The 19,410-nt window shown below is 46.0% G+C and overlaps 1 protein-coding gene across 1 annotated transcript; it reads right to left on the bottom strand.

Moving 5' to 3' along the window:
- Positions 1-2,522: 2,522 nt before the first annotated feature.
- On the bottom strand, positions 2,523-19,182 carry DELE1 (DAP3 binding cell death enhancer 1; the record flags this gene model as incomplete). The annotated part of the gene is made up of 11 exons (XM_082006140.1): positions 18,720-19,182; positions 18,446-18,557; positions 18,117-18,237; positions 17,592-17,735; positions 11,051-11,106; positions 9,734-9,827; positions 8,872-9,014; positions 7,951-8,109; positions 6,946-7,038; positions 3,028-3,184; positions 2,523-2,779 (listed from the first exon to the last, which is right to left on the bottom strand). Exons 1-11 carry the CDS (start codon positions 18,824-18,826, stop codon positions 2,523-2,525), a joined length of 1,443 nt encoding a protein of 480 aa, XP_081862266.1. The 5' UTR covers positions 18,827-19,182.
- Positions 19,183-19,410: the final 228 nt, after the last annotated feature.

The raw sequence follows: 19,410 nt of genomic DNA, 5'->3' as shown, positions 1-19,410 counted from the left end.
TAATAGCATGTGTAGGAAAACTAAGATACAGATATCAGTAACAGAGGAAGAAGCACACAGATGTTAACCATGGGGATTCACACTCGCAGAGAATGGAAAGACAACAGTGGCATAAGCATCTGGAGTGCAGTTGTAGGCTTATGCAGCAGTGCATGGATGGCAGGTAAGCGCTTCTGGATCGTGCACACATAGGACTCTTTTCCATAACGTAGTTTGTGCCTTCCAACTATGACACAAAACACCAGAACGCATTTGGGGCATGCTGGCAAAGTGGCTGTATAGGCGAGAGGAGAGTCGTGCTCTGGGATTGAGGGTAAGCCATCACCTCTGCTGCTAGCAATGCACGACATCATTGCTTGCTGAGTGACTACAAAAGCGAGGCTGAGAAGAGATTGCCAGCCTCCCTTCCGTCACAGTGCAGAGCCAGCAGTGCTTTATACACACTGCTTGCTTTCCTTCACCATTCTTACGTTGAAAATACTGCACTGACTTCTCCACAGATAGGTTTCTGCAAAGCTAATTTGCTCCTGGTCGGCCTGTCGCATCAGGTGTCTCTGGGTGATATTTTTGGCTTTTGTTTTTCTGTTAAGTTGAAAAAGAACAGGCAGCATGACCCAGCAGACATGATCCTGGAGCATCTCAAGAGTGTCCTACCCATGTTCCTTTTCCATGCACATAGAGGTGGCAGTGCCCCGCTTTTAGTGTGTACACACACAAGCCACAGCAGCAGACAATCACATAGACAACTTAAAGCAGAGTATATGAGAAAGTTATCCCTTTCTGTCGCTCTTGGGACCAAATGGCAAAAGCAACAAAGTAAGATTTCCCCAGGTAGACTCTTTAATATCCAAAATAACCACTGTTGTATTTGGAGTCTCCAAAGTGCTTTACAGACGACCCTATCTTTGGCAATAAACTACACTGATGGGTTTGCCCCAGCCTGCTTATACTTCCGTGCTGCTAATCGGAATGTCTTGCTGTTTTGTTTCACAAACAAAACAGGCTTTTGCACCAAAACAATGACAATGAGCCAAATTCTAACTGAGATGCAGCTGTGCAAACCATGAGGGAAGCATATCTGTGACTATGAGGAGATGCAGCCCTACGGGATTCCTCTGCATCTTGGGAACACACACAGAGGACAAACACATGGCACAAGCTCACATCTTCCTCTGGAAAGTTACTTTGATGTGCCTGTCAAAGGACAATCTTTACACAAAAATACATTATAATAATCAGATTAAAAAGGAGACAAATTCCTCTCAGTTCAATTTCCTGATACTGCAAACTGCTTTTGACCCCCCCAACACTTACCCCTGTCCTGTCCTGACCAATGCGTAAGCACGCTGTGGATTATCACAAAATAGGAAATCCACCCGAGGAATTTCCTGCTAATTGTATCCTGCTTGATAAAGGAAACGGTCTAAGAAAGTCAGGTCTGAGCAGAAAGAGAGACCAGACTAGAAGAACAATCAGATGTGTTGAGCTCTGGCTGTGCCCCTCCCTTGCTGAATGGAGACCACAGCAAGTTCAGGATGGGGCCATTGCCTTTGTTTTTCAGGGCCTGATCCACACAAAGCACCATGGCTACAGGAAGCTGGACAGTTTGTACAGATGCCCTTGAACCAGTTTAAACTGGTGTGGACAAATGTCTTTTTCCGGGTTCTGCTGGCCCAGTGGAAGAAATTATCATACCAGCTGCTTGCTGCTGCCTGCCTGACCCTGGTTCCTGCCCGCTAGGAGCATCCACTCCAGTGAAAATGAGTTGGCATGCTCAGCAAACATGTACAATATAAATTTTGAAGAAAACCTTGCTCATCATGACTCAAAGGGGTGTACCCATGGGAGCAGCTCACTGCCAGAGCTGAAGGAATAATATCAGGGAGGGCATTGACAAGGGTGCAGGATGGCTGAGGAGAGCCGTTACTTTCACCAGTTCAGGTGGATCCATAAGCCATATCCCACAAAAAAACCTCTGTCCCAATAATCAGAATTCATTCTCTTGCTTGCATAGGCTTGAAAGCGGATTAAACTGCCACAATGGCAATGTAGAGACAAGCCCAGATTGTGCTGGTACCAGAACCACTGTGGAAACAGCTAGTCTTGAAGTGAGATCAAATTGCCTCAGAGGATGCAGGCCAGGCCCATCACAGAGTTGGCTGCCGACATCACCATATGGTGGCTTGTAAACCTCGCTGGGCGACCGTGTGCAAGATGTGCATGGCTACTAGAATTACAGCCCCAAATTGTATCACCGTGGCATGGCGGGGGTCTATATGTAGCTCTATATGGAAATGTAGGGGCATAAGAAAGGTCCTTGTATTGGAAAGTAGAAGGCTAGACGAGATGGTGGCAGAGGAGATACCACAAAATTTATTCTCGAAACCCTGATATTTAAAAATGGCCCCTGTTCCATGAACAGAAAGCTTTCTCTTTCTACTCACTGCTTAGCCAGCTTCCAGCCCCACACAGACTAAAGGGCTGCCTTCCCTTCTGCCTGCTTGTTTCGCTTACCGATTGCTCTAGTAACAGCAGCGATGGGGCTCCAAGCACTGCAGTTCCAGTGGCGTTGCCCTGTTTCCGAGGGTGCTGCTCCATCCTGCACTGCCGAGCACCATCATATGGAGTCCGTCTGCGCTCCAAGAGTGGGGAAGGGCGAGGGCAGATTGTCTTGGCTGGGTGGCGTGGAGGCCTGCAGGCACACGCTCGGTAGCCCAGAAACAGGGGCTAGAGGAAGAGGCTCTTATTCCAGAAGGGAACAGATGCTTTGTTGGCACATCTGAAAGTACATTAAAACAAGATATTAAGGACGCATCGTACTATGGGAATGGCTTCTCCACTTCAGCTGGAAATAGCTGGTAAGAAGCGGAAAGAATGAAAAGGGAAAGTGCTCCCTTCCCTTCAGTAAAAAGTACTCCTTTTTGCCATGGCCCTGTGTTACCCTTCCTCTGCCATATGGGCCCTGCTTTTACGGGGTCACTATACGATGCAGTCCTGCACACCCTCTTCCCCCGCTGCCCGTGGTACCTTCCACCTCCTCTTGTAACACTTGCAGTCTCTCCCGGGCGTTCCTGTTCCCCGCAGCAGCTGACTGTCGGTAGTGTCTCATCGCTTCTGCCAAGTTCTGCTGCACTCCAAGGCCCTTCTCATAGCAAACGCCCACGTGATACCTGCTTTGGGCATCCTAGCCACAGGAGAAAGCACAGCAATGAGCCCCACATGATGGAGAAGTGACGACAGCACACGAAAAGAGAACAGAAAGTCTTTAACACCTTTAAAGTTTACTGCTCTATCTTTGGTCACCTTCTTTAAAGTTTACTCCTCTATCCCTCAGACCATGTCTTCAGTAATTTAGTCCCTTCTCTGAGCACAAAGTGAAGCAGAATTTCTTACCAGCTATCTCTGACTCTGCTCCTTCCTATCCCTTTCCAATTAAATTCACTGATTTTCCTTCAACAGCCAGGTCTGCATCACAGGAACAAAGGAACAGCTGTCTCTGCAGAGCATCCCGATTGTCTCAGGGGTCAGAGCTAAAAGGACTTGGGCAGCCTTGACTGCACCCACATCCTGATCACACCCTGTGCTCGCCCTCTGGACTGCCCTACTACAGTTCACACAGCAGTCTTCTAAAATCGTAACAAATGCCAGAGAGGTACTGGCTGCCAAGTCCAGAGAAGGGCAACGAAGCAGGTGAGGGGTCTGGAGAACAAGTCTGATGAGGAGCGGCTGAGGGAACTGAGGGTGTTCAGTCTGGAGAAGAGGAGGCTGAGGGGAGACCTCAATGGTCTCTACAGCTACCTGGAAGGGGGTTGTGGTGAGGTGGGTGTTGGTCTCTTCTCCCAAGTAACCAGCGATAAGGACAAGAGGAAATGGCCTCAAATTGTGCCAGGGGAGGTTTAGATTGGATATTAGGAAAAATTTCTTCACCAAAAGGGTTGTCAAGCGCTGGAACAGGCTGCCCAGGAAAGCAGCAGAGTCACCATCACTGGAGGTGTTCAAAAAACGTGTAGACGTGGCACTTCGGGACATGGTTTAGTGGGCATGGTCGTGTTGGGTTGACAGTTGGACTTGATGATCTTAGAGGTATTTTCCAACCTTAATGATTCTGTGATTCTCTAAGTGCTAGAAAAAAACGACCTCAACTAGTCAGATGTACGAGAGACTGCCGAGAATGAACTAGAAAGTAGAGGATGTCACTGCAGATGGGTCAGTGAAGCCAAATCCAAACACGTGATATGTTTACGTATCAGCTGCGCACTTTATCTTTGAGATCCAATGGGAGGAAAAGGGTCTCACAGATAGCAAAAACCAAGATGACGGTCCTGAAGACATTGAAAAGATGGCATGGGCTAGTAGTGGTCACACAGACTTTTTCCAGCAAAAGAGCCAGCAACATAACTTGAAGAGTATGACTGCCAGAAACATGATCTAAACAAGGCTTTGCAAAAAAAGAAAAGAAGAAAAAAAGAAGTAAGGAGCAAGTTTTAATAAAGCCATGAGAAAAGAACATATTGCAAATGTTGCTGTCTGGAATGTAGCTGGTAGAGGAAAGCGAAGAACTCAACGAGTGGGTGCTTTGCAAAACGTTGCAAGTCTCAGTTTATGACAGCAATAAACTACTTTAGAGATGAGATAAACATGTTGAAGGATTGGCACTTCAGATGTGACAAGAGACAGGGTTAAATAAGTATGAAGTATTCCACTAGGCATCTCTTACATGACAAACACCTCAAAGATAAGACCACGAGGAGAAGAGATCCCCGAATTAGCATGGCATAAGTGGCTGCGATGTACTTTGAAATCTGAAGGTCAGACTCAGTTCTCCAACAACACTCTTTAACAGTTTTTTTTTTTTTATATTCTATGGTTGCAAGCATAAAATAAGGGAGGATAAAATGTGGTAACCAAAGTAAAACGCAGTCCTCTGAAGAGCTGTTTTATTTGGAAGAACCCTTGTCAGAGTTCCCCTCTCAGCTCTAGCACAGAGCAACAACCTGAGAGAAACACTGAACCCATAACTTTTTGTGCCTGTTTTCCCTTTTTTGGAGTTGTAGCTAAATGGTGCCGTCCTTGCTTCACCCATATCCAGTAGTCTTTTAACCAACTAAACATAAATGCATACTCCAGGGTAATGGGAAAAGAAGATACTCATGGAGCCCTTCTCCCAGCAGAATGTGTTAGGGTACATCCCAGGGAGCCTATGGAGAAGCCTGCCGCCAAGGAGGCGGCTGTGATACATCCGCAGCCAGCACGCAAGGATGGGAAGCAGAGATGGGGAAAGACGATTGGGTTCTGGTCATGGCTGTGACCAAACCATGCAAAACACTGATCTACTGGGGGGTAACCCTAGGACCTACAGTTACCTGCTAGATTTTCTGTTGTTAAGGGCTTACTAAGCATTCAGTAAATTACAATCTTCTATTTAATGAGATAATTCATTGTTATATTGTGCAGCATACACATCTGACATCAGGAGGAAAGGAATCAATGATGCAGCTTACGAGAGATCTTTAGCAGATTTGGGATTAAATACTGTATCATGATGTCTGAGGTCTAGTCCCACCAGTGATCTGGCAGTGTCTACATTCTTAAAAGTGGGTGAAAACGGAAGTGGCAAAGTTTGCAAGTGATGTAACATCATTTGGAGTGATCAAACTTACTGTAGAGAATTAATTAGAGAAGATCTCACAAGACTAAGAGTGGGCAACACAATCGCAGAGCAAACTTAGTGTTGACAAGTGCAAAGTAGTGCTTATGGAAAGAAATTTGTGAGGCACTGATAGTTTCCTGAAATCATCAAGTCACTACTCAGTGGCAGGCAAAAGGGCAAGCAATATTAGGAATTATTGGAAGGGAATACAGAACAAAGCAGAGGATCTCATTATGTCAGATCCCTGGCGTACCTGCATCCTGAGTTCAGTTTTAGTCCGAGCATCTTAAAATGGTCAAAGGAGAATTAGAAAAATAGAAGACTGAAAAGCAAAATGGAACAGCTTAACTACATGGAGACAAACTAAACTATCGCTTGGCAGCCTGCAAAAAAAATGACTTGGCGAGGACAGACTAAAGGGCGACAGAATCAGAAGTATTAGCCAGAAGAAGAGGGAATAGCTATTCATTATTTTCCATTATACAAAAGCTGTGGGAACTGAAGTTAAAACGAACAAGTTCTTCAGAAAAGAACTAGATATTACAATGCAGTGCAAGCTGAAAACGAGTGAACAATGTCACAGTGCTGTAAAGAAACAGAACTGTGGGATGCAGAAACCTGGCTGCAAAACATGGGATGTCATACTTCTACTCCTTTAAGTGCTGCTAAGGGTTCAGGAGCAGTACTACGCCAAGATTGTGTCACTGCCCTTCAAAAAACATAAGCCTGGGTCAGTTGGAGAAAATGCAAGCAAGAAAATTGTTTGGGATCTAGACAACATGATGTGTGAAGAGAAACTGCAACAATGGGGGAAGGCTGACCAGAGATTCAAATATTTAAGTATGTTAAATGTCCCTGCAGAACACACAAAAACAGAAATAGTCTTTTCATCCTCTCTATAGAAGACAAGAAATAATGGGCCAATTCTGAAGAACAGATTTGAGATAGACACAACAAAGTTCTCAAAATGATACAGTAATGAAAGAGTTTGACTGAAGAGAGTGTATATCCTCCATAATGGGAAACCTGTAAAATTATGCTAGATGAATATAAGCATTGGTGTTTAAGAACTACTCCAACCTAATAGGGCTCTTTCTACATTCATGTTTTGTAGGGTCTGTGCCTCAGGGCTTGTTTCCTCTCCAAGATGAACCAAGGCTCCACTCTGTCCTTTCAGACTGTGCGGTAAAATCCTGACACTGGCTCCCATTTCCAAGAAGCCCTGAACTCTGCTACCTGTAACCTGCAATGATCCCAAACTGAGAACAATCATAGCTTGCAAAAGGATTACTTACACCACTCTTTGCTGCCAGCAGCAGGTACTTCAGACCTCTCTTTTCCTTAGGTTGCAGCCCCCTCATATAGAAAACTCCAAGATAAGCCTGTGCCTGCAACAAAACCACACAGTACAAATCAGCCAGGATTTTCCATGTTAATTACTCTAATTCTTTTACTGATTTTGCAAGTTGTTCAAATGCCAGGGTTACTGCAGCAAGACAGGTGTGCCCAGTACCCTGCTTGCTGCAGAGCCTGCTGAAAGAAGGGGGGGGACACCTGTCCTAAGAAAATTAGTCTGACATGGGAAACATGAAAAATCACATTTAACCTATAAAACTCCACTATATGTACAGTAACATCACCCTACTAACACAGTAAGACCCAGAATATTGTTCCAAACTGCACTGTGGAAGTCAGAGCCAGAGAACGGCTCCTACTCGTGAGCTGTCCATAAGATACAGCAGATGCACCTCCTGGAACAGCGTGCTACATGAGATACGCTCACTGCCAGAACAACTAGCATTCGCAACACAAGATGGCACATGCCTAAATGCATCTCCTGAAGAGTGGGAAAGGAGGGCAGGGTACACAAATCCATGCAGATGAATCATCTTGGAAAGTCACAGATACAATACTTTACTTCAAGTATCTCATCAAAGATCCTCCATCAGTGCTGACCTGTACTCTCAGAATTGAGAGGAGATGAAACACAGAGCTGTATTTTCAACTGTAGGTCAGTTTTCCTATGGCAAAGGTCTAATCTAGGTGTCTAATCTAAAAGCCGTATTAAAAAGCTCAATAGTAAAACAGACAAGCAGTACTGTTGACACAGTGGGTACCTAGCTGACTCCCATGTGCAGGCAAGGCTGTCTCCCATACACTGTCAGGACTATAAACCTGTAGGAGGAATTTTGCTTCCAGTCCCACAGTTGCTGCTTTCTAGGATGTTTTGTGGTTCAAAACCTTTAGACAGGGTTCTCTGCTGGCTCTCTCCTATGAACTCTTATGCTGTGGACACTAACCTCTGTAATCCCAGCCATTGCTGCTTGCTCTAGGAAAGTCACTGCCTTCTGATGCCTGTCCCATTCATTTTCAGGTCTGTGGCAGAAGAGGCATCTAGCGTAGCGGTACTGTGCCATGGGGTGACAGCTGCTGGCTGCGCGGTAGTAATAAAAAGCTGCCTGGAAAAAGAGAAAGACACTTGTATGATTCAGGTAATACATGCCCTCAAACACGACATGGCTCCCCTCTGGCCAGGACAAGCTTAACCTCCCTGTCTAGATCTATCATAAGCTGCAAATGCTTACCCCACCAGCACTCCCACACCTCCCCGCTGAAGAACACAAGATTGTTTAAGTGAGACAGTGGACTGCGACTATACGAGAGTCCTCTAACCACCCTGCCTTCTCTAGTCAACACAGGGAGTTTTGACGGGGGTGGCACTGGGCCAACAATACCGAAGCTTACTCCGTGCAAACACGGATCTGCACAATTACACAAAAACAAGCTGCCTTTGCAGACCTTTCCAGCTACAGAAGGATGCTGACAATGGCCAGCATGCACTAGGTGGCAGGCTGTAGTTAAGGTACCCAAACTGGACAGCTCGAGATGTAAAGAAGCTGTCGGATGTGCAGTGGTGTTTTAAATACAGTAACATGACAGGTTTCTCCTTGGTACTCTCCTGGGTGCTAGTGGCACAGCTCGTGTATGTATGAGAAGACCTCAGAAGCTATGAGAAAGGGAATTTCACCAGCACATCTCTGAGGGGATCTATGACACTGAAGCCAGCACTGCAAACCCGCAGTTTGTATTATTTCCAGCATTTTCTAACGAGACTTCAGAGACTGTCACACCCATGCAAAAGGAGAAAGGCACCTGTGGACCCAGCAAGACCACTCTCCTGGTCTGTGCTGCACATATACAACCCTACAAGCTGTGAATACCTTTTCCAAGTTTTTTTCCGTGCCTCTGCCATGCTCATAACACAGACCCACATTGAACTGGGCTTTGCTGTAGCCTCGATCTGCTGCCAGTTTGAAGCAGGTGTAGGCTATCCTGTAATGGCCCGCTCTCATACTTTCAATCCCTGAGAAGAACACAATGTAAAAACAGGGGAAGAGAAAATGGACAGAATGCAGCCTTAAATGAAGCAACCCCCCCCACTGCTACTAGGCCTTCCCTGGCCCATGCCAAGTGCTCCGGTCCACTTCCAGCTGGCTCACCAACCCTCACTTCACAGGACCAAAGTTTCCACAGGAAAAATGGCAACACTGTGTTTTAGGGATTTTTCTAGTCTCACTGCAAAGAAGGATCATGGGCTAACACAACGTATGGTTTGCACAGAAGTGGTTTGCTTTTATAGTGCTGCCACTAGTGTGTATATAGGGCAGGGATTTTTTCCTTAGATGGTTGCATCTTCCTTCAGCTCTTCTTAGAATTGCAATTCTGCAATTGCTTTTTCAGCTTGCCAGGAAGACTGAGATCTCAGACAATGAAAAAGGATACAAGGATATGACAGCTCATGTTGCAAAAAACGATAGAGAGGGCTTAATTTCCAACTACAGATGTCAGGACAACAGTGCAGGTTTCAACCATGCCTGGATTTAAATATGCTGATATAAATCAGGTAGCAGGATGGGACAAAGGGCAATAAATCTCTCAAAGCACAGTTGAAATTGCTGAAGGGAGGCTTCGGCTTGGGTATATGCCATCTCTGCCTTCACACAAGACCTGCAACGATTTGGAGGCCCTCCAAAAAAGAGAAATGTGTGGTTTAAGGACAAAACAAATCCAAGTCCACATTACCGAGGATATTCAATGCAATGGAAATGTCAATCCGGAAAATCTGCTGTAATTGGAAAGCAGCTTCCTCTAAATGCCCTCGCTGAGCTGGGTCACCCTGAGGAGTTAAAGAAGAAAGCTATTAAGACAGCAAAAACATACAAACCTTACAGGAGATTCTTTCTTGGAAACAGAGCAGGGAGACAGATTTGTACTGTACTATAGTTATCAAGAGGGTGATGTAATCTGGTGTCATGTGTCCACAAAAAAATCTCCCTGTCCTACACAGCCATCTACTTAGGGAAGCTGTACGGACATTGCTCACCTCCCCTCTGGCGAGGGAGCTTGGCGTAGCCTCTTGGACATTGTCAGACTCCTCCCTTCAAAAGTAACGTTAGTCCTTGTTCACTCTCCCGCATCGTATCAACAGCACGAACAGTGTCTGCCAAACATGCACCGACATATTTGTATATGCTCCACGCAATCCAAGCTGAGGCCACACCATCAGCTTACTGAACACTGCACACTCCCAATAAAATCCTGCACAGCAGAGACAATGTCTTTTCTCTCTCAGTTATGAACAGTGTTTTTTACTTTACCACAGCTCTGCAAGGTGGGAGGAGGATTAGCCTGGTCTGCAGCTTTAGCTTCCCAGCTTGTGTACCAATTTAGTGCCATCGAGTGGCAGCAGTGCACACTGCACACGAGCTGAGATGCCTCTGCACTTGGGGAAGTCATGCAGCAAAAATGCCCCTTGACACCCAACAGCTTTACTGCTCAGCCAGCATTCAGAGCTGCTCACAAGAGGACAAGACGTGGACCAACTCCCCTCCTCTCCTGAGAACCTCCTGAGACCTGTCTCACTACCTACAAACAAGCTCGAGACTCTTCTGATGGGCCCTGCAGGAAGTGGCACCTCCCAAGATGGGGAGCTCAACGCTCACCCCCTCAGCAGATCAGGCGAATGTCTTTCTGGTGGAGGAGCAGAAGTCACTTCCATGTCAGAGAGAAGATCCCACTCTGCTAAACACTGAATTTACCTCCACTCTGTTCAAAGTGTCCTTGAGCAATTGCTCAGCTGACTGATTTTTAAAATGGGGAATTGTCGGCTCCTCAGACTGTGAATTGCAAGGAATTAGCAGGTTTAATCACAACAAGAATGATATTATAATGTACAGCCTTGTGACTCTCAAGCTGATGCACCCTCTTCAAGCCCAAAGTGTCTTCCTCTCTATAACAGACAAGAACCAGTCCCAATTTGCAGCTTTAGGAGGAGTGACACCACCTTCTCCAGTCATGGTCCTACGGTGCAGATGGAGGGTGTGAAAAAGGAAAGCTTACCTTTGGAGTGCAGAGAACTGTCCCCAAGCTAGAGCCCTCAGAGATATGGAACTCCCCTACATTAAAAGAAGAACAAAAAAAGCAAGTTTAAGCAATGCTGTATCTTCACCTCTTGTATAAGCAGCAAAGTGCCATGTGAATATAGTCCTGTAACCTGCAGCTGCCTAACACACCTCCTCCAGAAAGACCCCCAGTCTTGATTTGAAGACACCAAAAGGTAGAAGATCTCCCGCTCCTTCTGAAAGTTTGTCTCACCAACTTGCAATTTCTGCTTTAAACCTCTGTGCTTCATTTCAAATTAAAATACATCTGGTTTCTGCTCCCAGGCGCTGGCTCTTCTAAGCTTTTTTTTCCTCTTTACTAAAAAGCCCATTCTCCTTTTGAAAGTCCTGATACGACTAATCAACCCCTCTTGATTCTTGTCTCTGATTCTAAACAGACCGCGCTGTTCAGATCTTTCAACTGAAGTACTTTTCTGCCCGAGCTGATTCATTTTATGACTTTTTGCCACTACTTCTGAATTTTCAACATTGTTATTGAAGCGCGGACCCTCTCACCAGTGTCACAGGAAGGGTGAAATTGCCTCCTTAGTTGAATTTGTAACTGCCTAGTTTGCATGGATCAGAATTGTGCTCCTGTTCCCATTGCCCAGGGCATCATACCAAGATCTCACGCTTAGGTGCTCGCCTCCCTAGCCCCTTTTCCAGGTAATTTCTTTACAGGGTACAGTTCTGCTTCTGCAAGGGGATGATCAGACATGCTGTTATGGCTGCATCAGATGCAGGCTTAGGCTGTCACCCCAATGTGCCCCACTCGTTCATCGCTGCCCTCTTTGATATGCTGGCACAACCACGTGTTCCGCCACTATCTGACCGGTTTCAATCAGGATTATCTAACGAAAACATCTACAGCAAAAGCTAAGCCACCGTGCTCTTAACAGAATTGTGCTGGAAGTGATTACAGAGGTATTTACGCCAGCTACTCTAAGAGGATGGTGACATCTAGCAAAGAGGACGAACAGGTAAGGACTGACTGAGGCCAATTATTTTTAACCTGAATCACCATAAGCAGCAGGATCCCACTGGGCACCCAACACCAGGTGCTGAAGCCTGGATCACTTCAAGCCAGTGCTGCTAAGCCAAGAAGTAGCTGTGTCCTCCCCGTGTCTCCCTGTCCCCCTCCCAAGCTGTGTGGCTGCAGAGCAGGGAGCTAATACGAGTGAAAAATTACTCTTTTTTGGGGCCAAATTCCTTGATTCCTGGCACTATATGGCTACAAAAGCACTTGTGCTGGCACAAAGGCAGAAACGAGTATGCAACAGGCAGGACTGCTTCTTGCCATGCCTGCACTGTCTTACAGTGCGCATGAAGCCGCGGCCTGTGTTCCAGCTGCAGCCTCATTATTCCCAGATAAACAACTCCCCTCTGGCTGTATTAAAATGTATTTTATCTGAACAAGCCCCACTCACCCAACGAGCAAGATTGCTATGGCAAACATGATTTCTATTCATCATTCCACCAAAAGTAATATAATCTGTGAATTTATTAGTTATGCTTTACATTTATTTTCAGATCAGGCATAAAATTATCTGATCTTTCTCACCGTAAGGCGCTCTCTCTTGTTCAGGTATCTCCCTCATGATGCAAGTTGTTTTTTTGCCATACATACAACAGCAAATCCCATGAAAAAAAACTGTCTGTATTAAAAATTCTCCCAACTATTTGTTTAAACAACATTAGTACATGCATGCTGTCAAAAAACTTTACATTTCACATAGACACCTACCTCTATTGTTTACTGAGAAAACATGCTGTCATTTGGACAAAGCATTATCCCATGAAAAAGAAACAGAAACTAATTCTGAATTCTATCAGCCTGCAGAACCGTCTCATGCCCCTCTCCCACTGGAAACTGCTCCTCACCCAAATCCCAGTAATCTCCCCAGAATAGAGTCACCAGTCCTGGAGAGCATAAGGTCATTTGGAAGAAAACACAGGGACCAACCGATCCTGACACCCAGTCCCATCTCCTGAAGGACTAGATTAATGAATTCTCTTGGTACTCACCTTTGAGGCTAGACAAGCCTCAAATCAAAATTCTTCACGGATATCATGATCTTTAAGACTCACCTGTTTCAGAGAGGCTGCTTCAATACCAGGCACACAATCTAACCACAACGCTTAGGTTCCTTCAGCAGTAAATAGAGAAATAAAAGCACCCCCCAGCAGCAAACAATCCCATCCCATCATCTTAGATTAACCTTCAACCTGACATTAGTTAATACTAGTTCACCCCAACTGTTTGTTTCTTATTTCCCAAAGAGTGGTCGAGCTTCAGCAGAACTTCCTAGGAACTAGGCTTTGACAAATTCCTTGCTATATTACACATACAGAACCACATTAAATTATTCTTAAGGTTGTCTATTCAAAGCACACAAAAGCTGTGAATATCACAGTTGGAATTTTCTGTGTGACTTTATTTCTACTTCTTCAAACACGTGCTATGATGTAACATGACTATGCATCCTTTTTTCCAGGCAATCTTGCAGCTTTCAGTGTACTGGATGCCCAATGCTCACATATTCAGCAGCTAATAAATATTTTGTATTTCCCCACTGTTCATCCTGTACTAATCAAATGTTGCTCACAGCTAGCTCCAAATGAGGAATTAATAATCCTCTCGTAGACAGTCTAGATTGCTCATCCCAAAACATCCAAACGCTTCACAAGAATGAATTCACAACGAGAGCTGGCCAAAATCCAGGATTTCTGCCTCATGGAAAATTTTAGTGTTTCCAATTGGTTTCATTGTGCTTTGAAATGAAAACACACTTTTGAAATGTCTGTAACCTCAGAATTGAAATAACGAATTTTACAGTTCTGCCAGGGGTAAAATACAGCTCCCCAGGGCAGCATTCAGCTGCTATAACACTGAGACCAGCTGTAATCACCTGCTCATTCACTATGTGCCTTTAACTTTTGGCAAAAAAGCTTCGCGTGAGGCATGAATTGCATGAAAAAAATAGGATGTGATCATGCAGCTGAGGATTTGCTGATAGTAATATCCAGAATTCTATTTAAAGAAACTTTTAAATGAATTTCCTAAAGTTTTATTTTTAAACACACTAAAAGTAATAGATTTTATCATATTGTGTTATGTTAAAACTGGAATGGCTCATCTGCAAAGCTGAGGTGTTTGGATCCAATACAAAGATCTTTGCCACGTGAGGTAACAAAGTAGTTGATGGCAATAGCAGATTGTCACTGTACAGGCAGACCAGCACAAGCAAGCCTGGAAACTAACTGAAACACTGAAAGAAAGGGTGAGGACATGGAATTGTCTCTAGAAGGTCATTTGCCATTGCTGCCAACAGCAAACTGGAGAAGTGAAGGTACATTCTGCTCCACACTGAGTTCTAGAGGTCTGTTCTCTAATGGCAAGGCTTCGATACCAGATTCCCCTGCATCATCTGCCAGGCGCCTGTCCTTCCTTTCCTTCTGCTCTCCCCAGCTTCTTGCTGTGTTCTGATTTAGCCAGTCTCATTCTCTTTTGGTAGCTAAACACCAGAAAAAAAAAACCACAAAAGCCCTAAACCTTAGGCAGCTTTTTCTGTAGAAAGCAAAACATACTCTGAGAGAAAGGTATCGCCAAGGCATCATCAAGCTTCACTTCAAAACATTCCATGGAAAGATTCACAGGACTTCTCACATCACAAAACTATGCATTTTTCAGACTCTTCAGTGAAAATTACTGACTCTCTTCAGCTTGGCTTTTGTCAATAAATTCCCCCCAAATAGATGTACAGCATAATGTGAGAATGTAACCTAAGGAATTATGTATTGAGCAAAATCAAATTATTTCTGACAAAGATCATCTCTGACAACTGACAGTTGTAGACACTGTGTAAGGAACAGGGATTAGGAAGTCACGCTTTTCCTAGCAGAACTTTCCAGCAATCAGCTGTTCTGTGATCTTCTGAGCAGGAGGTTTTGGCTGGACCAATTAAGTTTAATTTGAATGTGTAATTTTACCTAATCACTTCTTGGAACCCATTTATACTTCTGGGCTGTAGCAGTGAGTTCCACAATTTACTTCTGCACTGGCCAAACATGTAGTGTCTTTTGGTGGTTTTTTTTGTTTTTTTCCAAACTTGCTACCTGAGCATTTCTGTGCTGCCTATTAATACATGTATTATGAAAAATATTGTCCCTGTTCACCTTCCCTCAACACTTTTAGTTTCACAGAGCTCTAGCACACCCGCTGCCACTTCTTTTTTAAGCTGAAGAGTCAGTCTCTGTGTGTACGTAATTGTCTCCTCATCCTTTTCCATGCCTTTTTGTTACTGTTTTTAAGACAGAGTGACTTTTACCTAAGTGTTCAAGATGTGGCTGTATCACAGATTTACACAAAGCTATGATACTATCTTGTCCTCGGTTCCTTCCTTTACAGTAATTAACATTTAATTGGCCTCACTGCTGCTGAGCACTGACTTAACTTTACCAAAAACATGTCCATGGTGACTTTAAATGTTCCCTCTCCAATATAATTATTAATTTGACACTTCTCATTCTGTATGTGCATTTACAGTTACATTCCCCTGTGTATACTAATTTAACCTACCTTGGGATTACCCTGGTTTTAGTTCCTGTGCAATCTTTAGCTGTGACTTTCAGATTTGACTGTCCTGAGTAATTTTGTACCATTTGTTGCTTCTGTCACCTCATTCATCACCTCTTTTTTGCAAATGACTGCTGACTGTGCTGACCAGAACAGGTTTCAACTAAGGACTTAAGGATATCCAGCAGTAATAGTTCTCCATGTGAAAACTATTTCTTGTACTTTAGGGAATTACTAGCCCAAGAGTAGCGCCTCTGTCTTCCCCCACGTCAGCTTTATTTCTCTTCTTCTTTGTTTTTGGTCCTGGGTGAAAGATTTTCAGAAAGCTAAAGGGTGGATAATCTTGTTCCACATGCCTGTTGACTTCTCCAAAGAACTGTTAATGGATTTACAAGTCTCCTAAGTCTCTGCAGTGGAGCAAGCTGGCCTGAGAAATGGCTTCCTAAATCCTTCCAAGACCTTTGATTCTTTGATATAGCACACTCATCCAGGTATCTAACAACTCTATTCTACAACACAGTTTCTATCAATTTAGAATTACCTTTTTTGCAGTTCTGGAGCTCAAACAACCCCCCTTTTCAAAAGCCAGTGTCCAATTTGTCAGTGTTCATTCTTCTGATCATACAACAGATTTAAACACTGGATTACATATCATCATTGGAGGCTCAGCGATTTCATAGCTTCTGAAGAACATCTGAACGAAGAGCATGTGGCCTCAGTGACTTGTCACTGTTCAATTTATCCATTTGCCTAAAAGCTCTTCCTGTTGACTCTCAGTAGGAAACTGTTTGTCAGACACACGTTCACTCCTGAATGTTCAGCTGTGCCAACCAAAGGCATCACTGTCTCCACTCACTCCCCACCACTTCTCCCAGAGGTCCATGTCCAGTAATCTGCCAGCAAGGCAGTGTGTTTGAGTACTTCTTAATATGCTCCAGGCAAAAGCAGATGGGTTAAACAGTTTAATTGGCAGTTTAGGTAAATTAACCTGGCTGTTTTCCTGGAGTTAATTAGAAGACATGGAAACAAAATGCTCCATTTGCCAACTGATGGGAATGGTAACCTCTGGCAGGAGATGGGTTTGATAAGCAGTGATGGGCAGTAGCTTAAATCAGCACAGAAGAAAGCCAAAAATCTGTAAGAAAGCAAAGAATGGGAAACTCCTCTGACCTTTTCTGCAACACCTTACATCACCTAGGCAACCTCTGTGGGCTGGCTTTTTTATGTGCCTCTTCTACACCATGATAAGATGTTGTTCTTCTTTTTCTACCTGCTCCAGCAGGCTTCCTGCTTCTAACAATTTTCCTAAAGCCTTTATTAGTGTTTGTACATCTAATGAGTAGCCTCATCTGGTCTTCCTTGATATGACTTTAAATTTAACATGTTAAGACATGCTTTCCTGGATGAGATTTCAGTTTTTTTGAAGTATATCTTCCTATTTTTATAAAACTCATTTTACCAAGAATGTCTTTGATACCTCCTTCCACTGTCTTATCTACAGCGTAAGTGCTTGGAAATAAATCCTCATCTTCCAGGAAGAAAATAATTCCTTTAGTTTCACACCATGTACACAACTCTCCCAGATAACTGGTACACTACTCGCCTGAATCCTTCTGACTGCAAACATCTGTCCACAATAAAAGAACAGAAACTGGATGCTGTAATCAGGTCCCTAAGGCAGACCAGTATTGGTAAAACTGATGTCACCTGCACAGCTCCTCACCTGCATTCAGGAGCTTTTTTTCTCCTGTCTCTGGACTCCTGACTGATCTCTCTGAAGTTCTATCTTTCCACTCTAACCTATTTCCTCAAGCACCAAAAAATGGCTATACACTTCTTGGCTCCTAGCTTTGCCTTGGGGGAACTCTGAGACTCAGAAGTCCTTCTGCCACAAGTATCCTGCCCTGCAGCACATTGCACATACCTAATTCTGCCCAGGGCTGGCTCTCTCCTTGCCCTGAGAGGATGCCTGAGGATGCATTCTCTGGTACGACCTCTGGGCTTCCTTTCTGCAGGAAGTGGGACCCCAGCTGCACACTGGGACAGCTGGTTGAGGCTTCAGTCACCACTGAAATACAGAGCGTGAAATGGTTCCCGTTAGCTGTGCAGTGTCTGCTTTAGGAGACAACACTGAACTGTGTATCTGCTCAGTGTTCTTCTCTGCTCTGACCACAAAGTCAAGCAGGAGGAATGTTCAGGGAGCAAAGTCCAGAACAGAAAACAAAGGTAAGTGCACATGGAATGCAAAATGGGATTGCACCAAATTGTTAAGAAACAGCGAGGTTCCCCTGACAGATACCAGCCCTCACTCTCCCCAGAGAGCTTGAAAGCTGGTTGTTAGCTTTTCACAACTGCTCTCTTCCAGCCTTAGTTAACATACCACGAGGCAGAAATCCTGTCCGACAGCAGGGCCCTCCCACACCCCTTCTCACAAGCCAGAGCTGCTAACCTGTCTGTTGAGAAGGCAACGAAGAAAGCCAGAGAGACCTGTGCTCTCTCCTGGTGTCCGGAAGCGATCTCAGCCATGAGATCTGTCTGACCAGCTGCAGAAGCAGTGCACCAAGTGCTCCCTGAAGAAAAGCAGACACAAGTCAAGGAAAACAGCCCCACTCCCTCCTTCTGTCCCGTTTCCATGTGGTAGATTGTCCACAGCTCCTTTTTGGAGAGCCTTCCCACCACGGCTCCTCTCCCAGCGTGTCCTGCAGTGCCCACAGCTCCCATCCCCTTTCACACCCCCAAGGTCTTCTGGAGACATCCCTCCAAGCCCGGACACCTCACCCAGGTGACTGCCTCCAGCACGGAGTAGCGGGGCACCAGGCCGGGCAGGGGCTGCTGCCTTCCTCCTCGCCCCCGGCCATCCCGAGGCCGTCCATCCTGACAACCGGACGTCCTAAAACAACCAGAAAACACCGTGAAGCCAGAAATCAGCCCTCAGCGTCACCCGCCGCCCTACCCCCCGGCGCCCAGCAGCGCCCTGAGGGCAGGGGGACTCCCTGCTCTCGCTGCAGGCCAGTATTCCGGCAGGTTCGGCCTCGGGCCGGGCCGCACTCACCGCTCGGGGCTGGGGCCGCGGCCATCGGGCGGCTCGGCGGCGCAGGCGGGGCGGGTAGGGGGCGGCCAGCAGCGGCCCAGGCCGCGGCCCAGCAGCAGCCGCCACATGCCGTCCGCGGGACCATAGAGAGGGCGCGTTGCCAAGCGACGGCGGCCTGGGCCATAGAGAGGTCGGAGCGGCCGAGGGGTTCGGCTAGTCCCGGCGGGCTTCCCACGGGGCGGCGGCGGCAGCCCCAACACCGGGCAACGGGGAGAGAGGAGCTCGCAGGGGTAAAGCGTCGGGGAGCGGTTTCAGGCGGCCTGAGCCTACCGGGCGGCTAGGGATAGAGCGGCGCTCTGCCATAGAGAGGGGCTAGAGCGGCGCCCGGCCCGCCCCCGGCGGAGCGCGGGAATTGGCGCGGCGGCCGCCGTGCTCCGGGAAGGGCTGTGCCGTGTGGGTGGGGCTGAGGGAGGCCTGGGCCGCCCCCGCGCTTAGAGGGACCCGTGTAGGTCACGGGTGGTCTCCTTGTGGGTTGGGGACCCTTGTAGGCCCAGAGAGTGCCGGGGGGGCGGTCCCTTGTAGGTCTGGGTGCTCTGGGGAGGGTCCCGGGGGATCCCCTGTAGTTTGGGGGGGATAAATCCCCCTTGGAATTGACGGGCAGGTGGGGCAGCCACAACAGTGAGGTTGTGCTGCAGATCTGGTGTTTCTGTGA

The sequence above is a fragment of the Phaethon aethereus genome (genome assembly GCF_964289735.1).
Source record: "Phaethon aethereus genome assembly, chromosome: 14".
Classification (NCBI taxonomy): domain Eukaryota; kingdom Metazoa; phylum Chordata; class Aves; order Phaethontiformes; family Phaethontidae; genus Phaethon; species Phaethon aethereus.
This window is presented reverse-complemented; position numbering and strand designations above follow the sequence as displayed.